General features: G+C 40.4%; 1 protein-coding gene across 1 annotated transcript in view; it reads left to right on the forward strand.

The window, feature by feature from the left end:
• col8a2 (collagen, type VIII, alpha 2) overlaps positions 1-17,608 on the forward strand; it is a 50,287-nt gene extending 32,679 nt beyond the window's left edge. Inside the window, exons 2-3 of the mRNA XM_038724756.1 lie at positions 2,704-2,895; positions 11,818-17,608. Of these exons, the coding sequence (XP_038580684.1) occupies positions 2,733-2,895; positions 11,818-13,721 (2,067 nt within the window). The 5' untranslated portion in view covers positions 2,704-2,732 and the 3' untranslated portion in view covers positions 13,722-17,608. The remainder of the gene's footprint in view (positions 1-2,703; positions 2,896-11,817) is intronic.
• The last annotated feature ends 603 nt before the right edge of the window (positions 17,609-18,211 follow it).

Genomic DNA, 18,211 nt, shown 5'->3' on the forward strand with positions numbered 1-18,211 from the left:
CTCTCCCTCATTTCCTCATTAAATATATATTCTCATTATTTTTCTGTTCTGCTGTTACTCTATTTGTGTATTTTTGGATCTGTGACTGTAACGTGTGCTGTGATTTTTTTCCCCTGCTCAATCTGTTTTATATAAAGTGTCACTCGGCCTGCCAGACAAGGCTCTTTTGCTGTAACTTTGGATGCTGCTCATGTTTAATGACCGAGGGAGGCTTTGATTCACCATTAGCTCTTCTCCTCTCAAACTGGGGTTTTGTTATGGTTTGTTTTAAATGGAGCGATATTTATGTGAAAATGGGGGGAAGTTAACGAGTTTGAGTATTTTCAAGACACCCTGCGTAACCACTGTGTTCTCATGCATACTGAGTGTGTGTTTTGTTTCGTGGGTGTTCTTGTGTTCGAGAGCATGTACGACTCTCGGTCCAGCAGTGGCTCGTGGTGGCCAGCCAGAGAGGATTGCGTGCGATTTTTTAACAACGTCTGCTGAGCTTTTCAACAACAAAAAAATTTGATAAACAGATTGTGGAGGTCTGTGTCTGATCCCTGTTCATGCGCAGCCTCTGTGTTTGTGTGCGACACTCTGGTTCTTCACAGACTTTGACGCCTGCAGAATGGTGGGCATCCAGAGCCGCCTGTTAAATTACATCTGCACCAAAACCACAGACCTCCATACCAGACGAGCTTCCCTTCCAGCCAGCCAGCAAGTCGGCCAGCGACCAAACACTACCCTACCGAGACTACTACTCTCTTTCTCCTGTTTATTTCTTTTAACATCTTTGTCTTTGCTGTCTTCATATTTCATAGATTAAGGCCTTGGTGTGAAAATGTGTGACATGACCTTTGATTCTTCTTGGCAAAGACTCCAACTACACATGGCACCATAAACAAGTATAAACAGATACCGCAGACACACACACACACACACACACACACGCACTTATGACTAATCACAATGACTAAAATCTAGCTCAGAAACCAAGAGAAACACTTTGGTTAATTGCTGTAAAACAAAAAATTCTGACTGCCTAGCTATGTGGTTGCTAAACAATCACAGACGATGGTAAAGAGCAAAGCTGTAAAACAGACCTGAACTCTGCACACATGGTGGCAATGAACACACCTTTTTTTTTAAGTACTTGTGTGTAGAAGTCTAATGTGAACTCCCAGATTTCTCACAATCCCCTGCTCCTAGTTAACAGCAGTGTATAATTTTATGTAATTTTCAAATTTGAAAATGTCAACTCGTGATTGTGTAACTGCTGTGCCTCACTGTAAACTTTCAGAGCGAACTCTCCTTAGATGCTAATGATAATTTTATGTCTTCAGACCTGCAAACAGATTGAGGTCTTGACATGGCCTGATGACATGAGGAGCTAGATACCTACTGCAGCATGTCTAAAGACTGTTGAATCAGGGTCCAAGACGCTGGAGAGTGGTACTTTATGCTTTATATTAATAATCAGCAATTAAATTAACTTTGCCATGCCATTAGTCATGAAGTGTATCTCTCTTTTGTCACCTGTCCCTGCTAATGGTGTGACTTTGTTGTCTTTTAAATAAGAACATTCCTGCAATTGTAGTCTGCAGTTTTTCACAGCTATGCACCATTTTGTCTCACCCCAATTTCATTGTGTAATGTAAGAGTCACAGTTTTTGGCAATTAAGCACGAGCAGGCTGAACCTGAGATTACACTTTGCACCCCACATTATCACAAAATAACTCCTGACAAGTCATCGGTGAGCATCTAAGAGAGCTGACAAAAACAGCTCAGAGGAGAGTCGGAGTGGAAATTTGTCAGTTTCACGCATCATTTCACCAGTGAAAGCCTGTGCTGTTGCCCACTCATGATACGCAAACACACTAACTATCTTCTGGTGGTTTCCTGTTTGCACCTGACCACGGTTGTGAAAACACTGGGCAGAGGAGGATGTGGTCATTTCTTCCAACCAGTCTGCCTGTCACAGTTTCTTAGAGCCATCTAGGCCAAACACTAACTGGGCCAGAGCAGAGCACTGACATGCACACTGTACATAAGCCATATACTATACATACAGGTTATTGTACATGTTTACACCTTGTGTTTGGACATATAACATTAGTTGGACCATTCTAGTGTAACTTGTCCTTTACCAGTGCTGGAGATAGTGTCTGACTTTAATAAATAAGTGCATAACTGCACATAAAGTCATATATGCTTGAGTAGATGTCAGCCAACGTTTAGCCCATTTATATCTGGACATTAATGTCTTCTGCTTCTAAGCAAGGAAGATGTTTACTTGGCTTTCTTGGTTTCTTTTTGCTGAAATGTCTGTGTTTGGCTTGGACAGGACATACTGTGCTTGTAGATGATGTAAAAACAAATCTCCTTCGGTAGATTAATTCACCCATTTCCACCAATAAACATTAAATGCCACAAATGTTTTTGTGGTGTTTTGTATAGTAGGACGAGATGCAGTAAATCATTGTGGCAAAAGTTACAAGGGGCAAACCAGTATGGCATCGTCACTGTGGGTGTAGATGCTACCTCTTCTTTATCCTATCATACTCTTGTGCTGGTTGTTGATTTAGCAGACAGCTAAAAATGATTACATTGCTATTTCGTTTTGCCTTGTTGTGAACTCCAATCCAAAAATGAAACTAACTAAAACTAATATTTTAGCATATTAATATTGTCCCCTTCTCCTCTTCTGTTTATATGTCCAGTTCTTTGTGTGTGACGTCTGAATCCTGGGATGCTAGTGACAATGCTGTTGGCTCCTGTCTGCGTGCTACTGATGCTGGGGGCGCGTGCTCTTGCTGGAGGCTATCCCCCAATACCCCACATGAAATACATGCAACCCATGATGAAAGGGCCTATTGGACCCCCATTCAGAGAGGGCAAGGGACATTACGTTGGTGAGTAATCCTTGTGGGTGTAGTATATGCATGTCTCTTTTACTATTGTGTCTCACTCTGCCATGCATAAGGTGTAGGTCTTCTCACTCTTTAGCAACAGTCCAGTGCAGCAGCTACTAAGGCATTTAAGAGAGAACATAATTCAATGGAAGCACTGGTAACAGTAAGTTTGAACTGATTCAGTATCAGTTGCTGACTCAAAATTATTTTCTTTCCCTTTGCAGTATTTTGTTGGCCGTACCCTGATAATTTGTACTTTTCCCAATTATCTGTGAGCTTGATTTGGATCATATGCATCAATATCCAAAACTACACAGTAAAGAAAGAGACATGCACATAAAAATAACTTCCAATGAACATAGCAAGTCTCCAACATTGCATTTTAAGATGTGACTGACATGAAGACCCTCCCAGTAACCAGGTCAGACTAAAGCCACTGGTTCTCCTCGGGCAGTTAAAGGTCTCATTCTAGTGTGCGTCTCCTTTCCCTGTGGGTCCAGCTGCATTTGGCAGGTCCTCGATTGGGGCCCAATGGAGGCCTGATTACCCACTGTTTGCTAAGCTTCACTGAGCCAGTTGTTCCTCCTGACATCTGGATGCTGTTACCCCAGTGTTTATCACATATTCTTCAGCTGTGGGGTGAAGGAGAGAGTGTGAAGGAAATAAAAATAGATTAAATAAAAGGCGCAGGCAAGGGAACTGGGAAAGGGAAGGGGTGATAATCACCCTGAAAAAATGTGCATGCTGTCATCATTATCAAATTTGACTCTAACTACCAATACAAGTTCTGGATCATATGAAATGTGCCTTGCATTATCAGAGGCCCCTTCTTCAAAGCAAATGAGAAGGACATTTTCCTTTCAGTACCATATTATGATATTTGACAAGAAAATACTCCAGGATTCAGACCAAATTAAGTGTTGAAATTGTGCTTTTAAAACCCTCACAGACACATCAAGGTTTTGCTAAAATAAATTATGCTTTCTATAAATGGGATTTCAAAGTGTGGCAGAAATAAGATTTCGATTTGGAGGCTGAGACTAATACCGCCTTTGGCTCACATGAATGCAATGCCTCTACTGCCACTCAGTGGTCATACGTCCACATTGCATCACCATTTGGAAGAATCGATCAAGTATTAATTAATCATTTTCTTGTCAACAGTGATCATAAGATAACACTGTATCAGGTATAGTATTAAAATCTAGAGTCAACTTTCTAGAAATGTAGATGAAAAATGTCCCTGTGGTTATACAAAATAGATAAAGGTATAAATAAATTGTATTGTACTATTACTATCAAACAACATGGCTACAAAATCTCACAATCGCATATTGTGTGTAATAACTTGAGGAGTCTTGTTTGTCTGGAACAATGAAGAGAATGTGGTCATGATAGATGTTCAGGTAAAAAGAAAGATTAAATACTATATAATTATACCTACAAATTTTTTAAATGCTTAACAACATTTAATGTAGAAAAAGGCCACCATTCATGTATTCAGGTTTTCAAGCTGTGCTAGCTTTCACATTCAACGTTTTCCTTCACACAAGCCTTCATGAGCTGTGGCTTACAGTATGTATCAATCTTAGCTGGACAGGAGTCAGTACCTCAGCATTGTGACTGCCCTCCAGTTTGTTTCGGTACCTCCTTTCTTTGGGTTTCTTCCTACAAGAGCAGATTTCAATATATTTCTTGACTTTGTCCAGCATGTATTTCAAAGCTCAGCTCAAGTCTTTGAATCCTGGAGAGCATCACTGCAAGTAATGAAGAAGCCATTATATTATATAAGTGTGAAGCACTTTATTTGTTTTCTCTGGGTGATATATTAAGATGGTCTGCAATAGGGCTGCTAAACAAACAAAACTGGGTCTATAATTACACGCCTGAACACCATGTTTTTTTTGTGGATGTTTGATAATTGAAGAAACAACCTTGCTATTCTAAGAGCCACTAGTGGTGTAATAATTTAGTCTGACCCCAGAGTCGCACCCTCACTGACACAGACAAAGCTCTATTGTACAAAAAAACAGAAAAAGGTTAAATCTAAACCTGAAAATTCATCCAGTAAGCAAAATCATGGAGATTTACTTTGCACAGATTGGTTATTAATTTTGATACATCTTTAAATGTATGGGGAAACTGGGGGTTTGGTTACAACCATGGTCTGACCAGGTGTTCCTCACCCTTTGGGACTTTACTAGTGTTGCTGCATCCTCAAGCTTTAGCTGTAAAGTTGCCGTGTAATAGAAATCTCTATCTCTAATCTCTAGAAATTTCTTTGCATGCATGATAAAATTAAGTTGGGTTTTTCCCCTACCAAATTTATTGCTGTTGAGCTGTTCTTGAATAAGACACCTAAGGCATTTCAGTGATCCCAAATAGTACAATACTGCAGGTGTTTGGGAAGCCATGGATCATATAATGCTTTCTATGGATATTTATAAAATAAAATAAAATAAAATATCCATAGAAAATATTCACACTCCTAAAGAAATAAACAGGCTTGGATTGTCTTTACAACTGAATCTTAGCTTTCAGTAGGGTATAGCTGGTTAACATAGTGGTTGGTTCCTTGATACATACATACATACACAAAACATACATTTTACTTGACAAAGAGATCCAAACAGGCGCTATACATTTTAAAATATGGATACCAGTCATGTATGTTTATTATAAAAAGAATACAAGGGGAGCTGCCCTCTGGCTACCTGACCTACCAAGAAGAGTAATGTACTGTACAGGCAAGGTGTTGCTGAGACAAGCCAGTGTGTTGTTGTTCCAACACACCAGGTAAAATTGGTTCGGGGTGATTGGAGTGTTCTGCAGAAAGAGCTTGTTTTTCTGCTCTTTGTGGCCCGGCTTTGTTCAGCTTCACTCTGCCAGGAAATAATAATGAGACAGTTTATGACATGTGGCACACCTCTTCGACCTTGTGTCCTCTCACAATCACACAATTTGCATTTTACAGACACTCTCAAACCCAATACGCCAGTCAGCTGGAAAACAGAAAACTCAGGAGCATACACAGTGGAGCACTGTTTTATATGGATTGGATATGAACATATGGATGGATTGGAGACCTGTCCAGAATGTACTCGGCCTGCCGCTCAGTCTGTGCTAGGATAGGCTTTAGCCCTGCAAGACACTGAACAAGCAGAAATTGATTAATGACCAAAATAGTGATAATACAATGGGAAATGTCAACAGGTCACGAAAAGATATAAAAGTGAATTCAGAGGACTCTTTCCAACAGACTAGCTGCTTTCTGACATTATGTTTTCAAATTCAAGATGTCTTTAATTTCCAGGTTTTAATTTGACATGATCCCAGGTTGTCATTTCACACATTTCTTCTATGTAGCTACTAAGTTCATTATGTCATCTTTTCCTTCCACTGTTGTTTTTCCTTTACAATGGACTCGGACATCCCCAGGTAGATTTTAGGTATGCTGAGCTCACTACAGGACTGCCTCACTGACAGAAAAAATTATAATTTTCTACAACTTAATTCGCAAAAAAAGCGCTGTGAGATAACTGTTGTTGTGATTTGGCGCTATATAAATAAAATTGAATTGAATTGAATTGAATTAATTCCACCAAAACAGATATCCTGCTTATTGGTCCTCCACATATCTCCAGTCAAATTCTGCCCTCTACTGGCAACCTACTTCAACACGTGAATGCTTGTTCAAGAAATGTTGGCGTTCTGTTCGATAATAATTTGTGTTTTGAACACAACATGTTTCTAAGCTTCACTAGCTTTTACCACTTTAGACGTACAAAAATAAAGCCTATCTTAAATCCTACTCATGCAGAAACTGTTATACATGCTTTTATCTCCTTACACATTGACTATCAGCCTTTTCATTTGGTCATAAAATCCTGAATAGTTAACAGACTGTACAGAACACTGCTGCTAGGCTCTTAACTGGGACAAGGAATATCATTATATCACCCCTGTTTTAGCATGGTTGCGCTGGTTCCCTGTTTGTTTTAGGATTTGTTTTAAGATTATATTCATTGTTTTATTTATTTAACAGGGACAATGCACAATATATGTACTGTACCAGATTTAGCTAAAAGCTAATTCCCATCTACAGTCCCTGGGCAGGTGCCAATAGTGTGCAAAATATTACAATGAAAAAAAAATAAAAACATTCCCAAAACCAAACCTTACATTTCATAAATATATAGATAAGCCAACCAATTCAAATAAGCCAAATCTAACAAACTAAAAACAGTATCAAATATACCATACCTCCCAAAACCATAATAAACACAACATCAACAATCCACATACAAAAATAAACAAACTGTCATTACAAGAATATTACCATAAACAGTAAAAACATACTGACAGCATTCAGTGTCTCATAGCTCAATGACTACATACCTGATTGTCCTTCAACCATATTTTCACAATACCTTTCAAATTTTTGAATGTACTGCATTCTCTGACACTCAGTGGTAAGGAATTCCACATCCCAGCTGCCTTTACTGAAAAGCAGTTTTGTCCAAATGTTGTGGACTGAAACTCAACACAACAGTCCCCTCTAGAGGAAGCTCTTGATAACCTTGAGCCCGGTCTGCTTATTGTTACTGTTTGAGAGGTTGCGGTGCTAAGTCATGAATGATCTTATATACTAACCCAACATTGGACATAAACAGGAAGTTTTCAAAAGTCAACAGGTTATGCTGTTTGACTATATTACAATAATGATGAGAATTAGGTTTTTCATCCATGACTTTCAATGCTTTTTTATACAGACTCTGAAGTGGTTGTGACAGTATCATTGCATGCATGTACAGTTTTGCAGCATCTGTACTCATTTGATTTCTTATAAATCTCAAATTAACAAGATTATACTTTACTGTTTTTATAGCTAATCACGGCCTGGCTCCTGATTACATTTTTGATATTTTAACTCCTTATGAGCCTTCTCGTGATCTAATATCTTCTGGCAGGGGCCTCTTGCCTATTCCTGGATACAGACTAAGAACGAAAGGTGACAGAGCATTTGCGGTTAGGGCCCCGAGGCTCTGGAACAACTTGCTTGAGGAAATCAGGCTGGCGGGCTCTGCCTCTTCTTTTAAAAGCTTATTTTTACTGGAAAATATATCTATCTATATATCTGAGCTGCCAATCATTTTACTATTATTGCCTGTCATTTTATAATTTTATCATGGTTTCCTTGTTTCATCTTTCCTTATGTACTGCGGAACATATTTGCTATAATTCAACTGTGATCCTTGTTCTTTCAGTCCATATTTTACCATACTGTATTTTATTACCCATGTGGTTATTATTTGTGTTTTATGAGTGCTGTGAAGCAATTTCTACTAATTTCTTCTATATAGGTACTAAGATGTCACCTTTTTTTTCTCACATTCCTTCCTTCTTCCTTCCACTGTTGTTTTTCCTTTACAATGGACTCAGACATCCCCAGGTGGATTTTGGGTATGCTGAGCTCACTACAGGACTGCCTCACTGACAGAAAAAAAAAAAAATTTCTACAACTTAATTCCAACAAAACAGAAATCCTGATTATTGATCCTCAACATATCTCCAATCAAATTCTGACCTCTACTGGCAATCTGCTTCAACATGTGAAGGCTGGTTCAAGAAATCATGGCGTTCTGTTCGATAGTAATTTGTGTCTGTCTGTCTTGATAAGTGCTATATGAATAAAGCTATTATTATTTTATTTTTTTTATTATTTTGTTTATATATATTTTTTAACTAAATGTGATTTTTTCTGTATTTTGGCAAATTATCTGCTGTGACAATACACAAAAATAGACATTTTAATAGATTATATTTATCAATAAACAAAATACAAAGTGAGTGAACAGAAGAGAAACCTAAATCAAATCAATATTTGGTGTGACCACCCTTTGCCTTCAAAGCAGCATAAGTTCTTCTTGGGGCACATAGTTTGGTTGGCCCAAACATTTTGGAGAACTACCCACAGCTCTTCTGTTGATTTAAGGAGCAGCAATAGCTTCTCCCACTTCATGTAATCCCAGACAGATTCAGTGATTTTGAGATCATGGCTCCGTGGGGGCCATACCATCATTTTCAGAACTCTTTGTTTTTCTTTCCACTGAAGATAGTTCTTAATGACTTTCGCTGTATGTTTGGGGTTGTTGTCATGCTGCAGAATAAATTTGGGGCCAATCAGATGCCACCGTGAAGGTATTCATAATGAATCAGTATCTGTCTGTAGCCTACTTCTCAGGAGCAGAAGATCATTTATTATGACCAAATCCCCAACTTTCTTTGCAGAAAGTCAGCCCCAAACTTTCAAGCAACCAACACCATACTTCACTGTTGTCTGCAGACACTCATTCTTGTACCACTCTCCAACCCTTCTGTGAGCAAACTGCCTTCTGCTACGGCCAAATATTCCAATTTTGAAATGCGCAGCTATTTATCTGCACCCCAGTTCATGTGTTTCTATGCATAGTTGAGTTGTGTGGCCTTGTTACCATGTCAGAGGCTTTTTGACTACAAGTCTTCCGTGAAGACTGTCTGATTAGACTTCTCCGGACAGTAGATGGGTGTACCAGGATCCCACTGTTTTCTGCCAGTTATGAGCACTGCTTGACATCTTCATGATTGTGAAGGGAACTAAGCATGATGTGTCTTTCATATGCTACAAGTTTTTTTGGCTGACCACTGCGTCTACTGTCCTCAACTTTTCCAATGTCTTTGTGCTTCTTCAAAAGAGCTTGGACAGCACATCTGGAAATCCTTGTCTGCCTAGACGTCTATGAAGATTCTCAGTCATCCAGGTCATAGTTATCCAACGAAGGTTAAAATCAAGGGCAACTGGACTTGGTTGAAGATACTGGAAGACGTTTCGTCCCTCATCCAAAGGACTTCTTCAGTTGCCTAGACATTTCTGCCTGGGATTGACCTTGCTGATGCAGTATAACTACCTTGTGTCTTGTTGCTGTGATCAGTCTTGCCATGGTGTATGACATTTGACAGTATACCATCGTTAGCAACCTCACCTTGTTAGCTGGGTTTGGCTGTTCCTCACCCAGTTGTATTCCTCCTACACAGTTGTTTCTGTTTCAGTTAATTATTGTGTTACAACCTACATATTGAATTTGTGATCATTAACACCTGTTTGGTATAATTGTTTAATCATGCTCCTGACAATATGCCTACAAAATCCCTGACTTTGTGCAAGTGTACCAAGAAGAATGGAATCTGATCTTTTCCAGTTTGGAATTGGGCCACTTCCATATGTGGTCCAAATCCGATACAGATCGGATCTTTTTAAATGCGACCTCAGTCTGGACACTCAGGTCGCATTTGATGCAAATGTAGAGCAGCTGTTCTGCTGCAGACGGAGCCGCACTTGCTCCACAAAAAGCCATAATTATACACGTGGCTCTCTTCCTTTTCTACCTCGCTATCTTCTGCTCACAAATTCCTTTTCTTATACCTAAAATTCACCGGACCGGGGCTCTCTTCATAGTTACGTGCATGCTATTTGTCCGAGCGGACACAGTGGGGAGAGAGAGGGAGAGAGGGAGTGAGTTGTGGGGCAGATGCTTACAGCGCCTGAAACCGTAAAGAAAAGAACAGAAAGTTGTGAACACGTGTCATAATTCGGGAGAAATGTGAACCGTGAGAGGACAATGAAAAACGGGAGTCTCCCACGAGCTAACTGGAGATAACCTCTGTTGCTCATTGTTTGCTTCTGTAGCCTGCAACAGCGTGCTGCGTGACATCGTGTTATTCTTCTGCGCATGCGGGTCACTTACAGGCCGCGGACAGTTCACACTGGAGTCTGATATAGGCCACATTTAAACTATAATGTGAACTGTAAAACAAAAAAAAAATCGGAATTGAGCATTAAGGCCTGCAGTCTGAACGTAGCCTTTGTGACATATTACGTTACTGTGACATGGGCAAAATATATAATTATATGTAGTATAGTTATATAGCCTACCATTGTGGCTATGGGACTTTTTTTTACTTTCTTCATGGCCACGGCACTCAAGGGACTAACTGGCAAGGTGATCATTTTCAAATAATGACTGTTTTTTTTTTTTAATCAAAATCCATATCCATATCAGCAGAGCAATAGGCTAACGCACAGCAGAGTAGGCAGGTAGATTTTAAAATAATATTATGACTTCATTTTTATTAAATTAAGACATTGTTCTCATAATAGTATGTTGATGTTTTTTTCCCGCAAAATATTACAACTTAATTCACAAATTGTCAGAGAACACAGATATGTGGGATAGATTGTGAATATGTGCAGAAAGTTTCAAACAAACACAGGCGTGATTAAAGTCCATTAATTTAATAAGGATGTGAATAGGCACCCTATGCACATTTCAAGAGGTTACTTTCCCTAACAATACACAAACAAGGAGGACTTAGACTAAATCATGGTTACACGTGGGTTGACTCACTGGGGATGATAGTCAGTGAGAAAGGTTGATCTACATTTGAATACGTAATTGAAAGCAACACCTGAGAGCCATACTGCATATTCCATTATATTTTTTTACATTTTTAATTGTCGCCTGCCAACTGAATTTTGTGTTTAACACTTAAAATTATCTTGGGTACCCAGACCTTCCACATAGTATGTGTCCCCTCCAATGTTGAAACAAAACCCTTAGAATTTTATCAATTATTTTTTTTAAATGCATCTGAAATGAATTGCTTACCCCAGCTTTAATAATACTATTATTGTTATTATTATTTAACTGGGAAGAGGCATGCCCACCTAGCAGAAAGAAAGTGTATACCATTTCATTCCATTGGTGCATCGTCATCTTTGTTATAGGGCATTTTGGTTACAGTCTTTTGATCTGTTTTCTACTTCTTTATTTGTTCTTAAATTCATTATTATACTAATGACATTATCATCTTCTGTTTTTTTAGATATGCCACCCATGATGGAAGTGAAGGGGGAACCAGGCCCCCAAGGGAAACCTGGACCAAGAGGCCCCCCTGGTCCAGCAGGACCTCCAGGAAAACCTGGGCTGGGCAAGCCAGGTCTCAATGGCCAGCCAGGCCCTCAGGGGCCTTCTGGTTTTCCAGGAATTGGTAAACCTGGACTTCCAGGTCTCCCAGGAAAGATTGGGCCAAAGGGGATGCAGGGGCTTAATGGCGAGGTTGGCCCACGTGGTGAACCAGGTCCCAGAGGTCTTCCAGGGCAGCCAGGCCTCCCTGGCCCAGCTGGCCTGTCTCTGAATGGGAAACCTGGGCTTCCAGGTATCAGAGGTCCCCCTGGGGCTCGGGGAGAACCAGGACTAAAGGGTGTAACTGGCCAACCAGGTGAGCGTGGGCTTAAGGGTGAGAATGGAAATGGGAATCCAGGGCCTCCAGGTCTAAGGGGTTCTCCTGGGTTGAAAGGCAATGCAGGACCACCTGGTCTTCCAGGTATAGGCAAGCCAGGACTAAAAGGTTTGCCAGGGCTGCCAGGTCTTAAAGGTGATCAAGGACTCCCAGGGGATCGAGGAGAACCAGGAGAGGCTGGGGCACCAGGTCTACAAGGTCTGCCAGGGCCAGTTGGATTAGGGAAGCCTGGGCTAGATGGACTGCCGGGAGCACCAGGTCCGCTAGGTCCAAAAGGTGAGGCAGGGCCCAGGGGTTCTCCTGGATTTCCTGGGACTCCTGGCTATGGAAAACCTGGTCTAAGTGGGCCAAAAGGAGAAAAGGGTCATGGTGGGTTGCCTGGGCTCCCAGGGGACAAAGGAGAACAAGGAATGGTGGGCCTAATTGGGGAACCAGGCCTTGATGGACAACCAGGACCACCAGGACTTCAAGGCCCAATGGGACTCCCAGGAAAACACGGAATGCCTGGACAGAAGGGAGAGCTGGGACCCCAGGGCCCTCCAGGACTGCCTGGCCTCAGAGGTGACCAAGGCCCTAGTGGACCCTTTGGAAAACCTGGCATCCCTGGGGAAAAAGGCATCCCTGGGCCTAATGGTCCGATTGGAAAACCTGGACCCAAAGGTGAGGCAGGGCATATTGGTCTTCCGGGGAATCCAGGGCTGACAGGTGTTCAAGGGCCTAAAGGTGAGACAGGGTTCATAGGGACTCCTGGCCCAAGGGGCCAGTCAGGCATTCCTGGTCTTCAGGGGCCTATGGGTCCCATGGGGCCACAAGGTGCCCCTGGCCCAAAGGGTGAACCCGGACTTCCAGGGCCTCAAGGACTGGGTAAGGTGGGAGAGAAGGGAGCCATTGGTCCCCAAGGTCCTCCAGGGAAACCGGGTCCTGCTGGGCTTAATGGTAACTCTGGCCCTCCAGGGCCTCCAGGGCCCCCTGGTCCTCCGGGAAATGGCCAAACAGTTGTTGCAGGGCCAACAGATTCACAGTTGGAAGGAGATGAAGTACCAGGGGACAGGAAGGGGCCTGCATACAGTCAAGTTGCAATCTCTGCCTCTGTGGCACCAGCCTTCACGGCCATCCTCACCACACCTTTCCCTCCCTCTGCCATGCCAATCAAATTTGACAGGACCCTGTACAACGGGCAAAATGCCTACAGCTCTGCTACTGGCATGTTCACTGCTCCTTTATCTGGTGTCTACTACTTTGCATACCACATGCATGTAAAGGGAACTAGCCTCTGGGTGGCACTGTACAAGAACAATGTACCAGCCACTTACACCTATGATGAATACAAGAAAGGCTACATGGACCAGGCGTCCGGTAGTGCTGTCCTAGAGCTAAAGGAGGGTGACCAGGTATGGGTCCAGATGCCCTCGGATCAGGCAAATGGCCTATATTCTACCGAGTACATCCACTCCTCCTTCTCAGGATTCCTGCTTTGTCCCACATAACCTGTCCTGTCCTTTCATTCAAACATGTTTCTGTATTGGCACCTCAGAACAGCCCTAAATCTAAAATACCTGCAGCCATAATAGAAACACAAAACCCATAGGATTCTCAGTAGTATTGCCGTCATCTTTATCTGTCTCACCCTCAACAACATCAGTGAAAGAAAAAAACAAACTTTGTGAATGAAATTTGAAAGTTTTAAAAAGGCAGAGGAAGGAATTTCATACTGTGTTTTTTGTTTCAATGTCTGGGTTGTATTTTATATTGGTGTTTTTAAGCTTATATTATTTTAATTATTATATTGTCATAATTTTATTGTTATTATTTGGTCCTTGTCATCATTGTTTATTGTTTATTGGATTCAGTCTATTAAGTGCCTTACTTTGAAATGTGCTAGTAACAGACCTTCCCGTGTGACTGCACATCCTGCCCTCATGCTCTGACATCACAAGGACAACATCACCAGACCCTGGGGGGTGATTGGTACCTCTGGCTGGAGTCACGTCCCCCTTCTTATTTAAACCGTGAATGGCAATACTGACATACAAGAGCAACAACACAAAATAGATAATGTAGACAAACTATAGCAAGACAAGGCATTTGGTGCTGTAATACCATAACTTTTCACATTTGTTTTGTTTTACCTTTTGGGTACTCTAAACAATTGCTATGTTTGAATTATTAATGGGATTTTTTTGTTTGTTTTTAGAGTGAGATATATCTTTTGAAAGTTAGTTGGCATAGGCATCTATTTGGTGCGTATTTCTCTGCTTCTTTCTGAATTTAGTAGCTGACCATTTAAAATGATGGATCTTTGTTTTTCTTATAATTTATTGAAATGTCCAGAAATGTAATCCAAGGATAAATAGGACCTCGCAGTATTAGAATTAAAAAAATTGAACTGCCCTTTTAAAGAGGATCAACACCATCATGCATGAACAATGCCTTTTTAACTTTCAGGACTATATTAATTGAGAACGATATGTATGCATACAGTCAATGTTTACATTCCGTAGAATAGATACTGAGAGCAACTGCGAAATGGACATTAAGGAAACTATAGCTGGATTGATGGCCCATTTTCTTGTATTGATCTGACTTTTCCCATTTGCACTGCACATCTCATGCCTATATCACAGGCATCCTCTTCAGATGCTGTGACCATGACATCACTGCTTTCAAATGGTATACGATCTATTAATAAATCAGGATCACATTAATATTCCAAGTGAGCAATCTGTACTGCCAGTCTATGAAAGCCCAATTCTGACCACATGTTGCAAAATCTGTGAAGGTGCTGTAAACTTGTTCCTGTTTAAGAAAATAGGGAGGCAATTGGATGACAAATAAGAAATGCTTCTATGTGACTTGTCGCTGAGCAATTTTGAATCCTTTGTAGGTCTGATTGAAAAGACGTTCTATTAATTCCCAAACCAGTGTGTCAAAAATAGCTGAATTATTGTTTTGCTTTGGGGAAAATCCGTGGCTACAAGGACAAGATGTTTTGGAACTGAATCATGTCAAAGCATACAGCTGGCATTGAGAATTGATCTGCATTTAGTCCACGAATAAGTGAAGGGACCAACTGAAATGCAGGTTATGTAATATTTAACAAACTCCTACTAGATTTCTTAGATAGTGGATAGTGATAGTGGGCCAGTGGTCAGAGCTGTGTATGTACTAATTTGTGTTGGATGAGGCATAATAATCAGATACATTATGTGTGTATGCATGAGCTTGTATGTTCTAAACTATATTGCCAAATGTTTTGGGTCGCCTGCCTTTACATGCACATGAAGGGTTATGACATCCCATTCTTAATCAGTAGGGTTTAATATGGAGTTGGCCCACCCTTTGCAGCTATAGCAGCTTCAACTCTTCTGGGAAGGCTGTCCACAAGGTTTAGGAGTGTGTTCATGGGAATTTTTGATTGATTCTTCTAGAAGCGCGTTTGTGAGGTCAATCACAGATGTTGGACAAGAAGGCCTGGTTCGCAGTCTCCACTCTAATTCATGTGAGGAAATTTCACGAATGGACTGCACAGGTGGGTACCTATCACGGTACCACGCTTGAATTCATTGAGCCCCTGAGAGCGACCCATTCTTTCACAAATGTTTGTTAAAACAGTCTGCATGCCTAGGTGCTTGATTTTATACACCCGTGACCATGGAAATGATTGGAACACCTGAATTCAATGCTTCGGAGGGGTGTCCTAAAACGTTTGGCAATATAGTTAGTAGACATAAGGATGCACTCCTTATGTCATTGTGTCAACATGTGTGTGTGTGTGTGTGTGCGTGTGTGTGTGTGCATGTGTTCAGGTCTTAAACACCTCAGCCAAGATAATAACAAACTTGCTGAAGTTACAAAACCTTAGGAAAAGCTTACAGTCCTGTCAATGTTCCACAAAAAGAAAATACTTCAAAATGTTTAGGCCTCCCCTGGGTTTAAAAAAAAAAGAGTAAGGGAACAAGTTATAAAATGGGTAAACGATGAATGTAATGAATAAATTATGGGAGACAGAAGCCTGAAATTTAATCGACATAATGAGAACTAGACATACATTTAACACTGAACAAAATGAATACTCATTTTGATATGAGCATTTTGCATATCGGTCCAATAAGTGGCACAATGGTGCGCAAACATGTTTGTGTTGTACCAAGTCATGAACAAAAAAAAGACATTCTGGTGAAGTGTACAAGGTCTTTTATCAATGGTTGCAGTGACAGAAGAGAGGACATAAATAGGTTTAAATTTAAGAAAAGTTTGTGCTTACCGACTCTGTGCCTTAAAACGCCTCAACTCAGTCAGGATTCCAATCTAACTTATGCCGCCCAAATGCTATCATTACACTGAATTTAGGACTACCTTACACCTTGATTAAGGAATGTCAAGGTGCAGGAGGATTGTGCCAAATATTGAGCTTTGCCATCAGAATGAATGTATACTGTTTGACTGATTTTCAATAGTTTGTATAAATCATTGACCATGCTGTGCCACTACATTATACATAAATGGTAACTCTTCAAGTTGCTGTGGAAAAGCAGTGCTAGGGTAAGGTCTAATCAGTATTTTACACCTATGTAATGCAAACAGTGCACTTGTGCTCTTGCCCTTTCTGTCTCATAACATGAACACGCCTGCAACTACTATGTATCATTATTGTTACGCGAGTCTGCAAGACCGACCAAGGCTCGTTATGTACTGTATGTTGCCTTTTCTTTTGTCGCCTTCTGTTTTTTGGACATATGAAACGGTGATGTGAGTTAGATGTGGCTGTTACTCTCCGTCCTTATGTTTTCATAGACAATGTCACTTGTTTGATGAGTTTGCCCTGTGTGAAAAATCAAAACAAGTGTCAGTGAGATCCATGTACCATCTCAATCACAAATTGTGTTTTCTGTTTTTCTTTAAAAAACAAACAAACAACAAAAAAAGATATTTTTAAAAAGCCTTGCTTCGGTTCTTAAGGGATATTTGTTTGTTTTGGTGTCAATAAATACAAACGGCCATTCCCATTTGCACATGAAATTAATGAAGATGTATTTATACATTTATGATAATTTAATAGGAATGCCAAAACCGACCACCGAAGCCTAGAACGTATAAATGGTATTTAACGGCATTGATGAGTTACGAGCATTTACACCATGTAGTTAGCATTCTAGCGTGTGAAGGATTATTTTTGGACTTTTATTTTCTATTTGTGTAATGTTCAATGTATCAACCTATAGGATTTTTTTGTCATACAGGGCTATTGCGTGCACTCTATGCAATAGATTTTGGGTATAAAATGCACTCCTTTTGATCGAAAATGTTTGTCTGCTTATACAAAATCTACAGTACTTGATTGTATTGATACCACATCAATAAAAACTTTCTTGTATGTTGGTGTCAGGATTCCATTTCTGTCTACTGTATCTGCACAAGGACATTATAAAGAAAAGGTAAAAATCACTGGAGCCCATAGGCGTCACTGTCACATCTCCAAAATCTGTGTGATTAGCTGCCCCTGAGTAGTAAGTGATTTTCATTTTTGTGGTTAAAGATAATCTGCAAGGTACATTTGTTCTCAAAATTTGTTGCAGGTGAAGGAATGAACACTAGAGGGAGATACACAATTATAATAAAAACAGTATTCAGGGCTCTACATTTGAAAGATCCTTGTCTGATCTGCCAGTAGCTCAGAGCTGGATTGATAGGGTTTTGCTGGTTAATTCAGATCACTTAGATGACGAATGGTGTTAGTCAGTTAGTTGGAATGACCATTCAGTGCAAATAACACAAAAAGAGTCAACTTAAAACGAAAACATAGGTTATAAACAATATCAGTCTTTGTCTTAGTTTGCCCTGTGATATCTAACCTAGATATCTAACTTCATCGTACTGGATAGGGATTAATGCTCTCTCATTATTATAATAAATATATGAACGTTTGATTTAGGCCCTACGGACTTTTCCATGGCCTATAATATGCATAACTCAAGTG

This window comes from Micropterus salmoides, unplaced genomic scaffold (genome assembly GCF_014851395.1).
Source record: "Micropterus salmoides isolate LMB-PRFRI ecotype aquatic unplaced genomic scaffold, ASM1485139v1 Ms_hic_scaffold_17, whole genome shotgun sequence".
Taxonomy (NCBI): domain Eukaryota; kingdom Metazoa; phylum Chordata; class Actinopteri; order Centrarchiformes; family Centrarchidae; genus Micropterus; species Micropterus salmoides.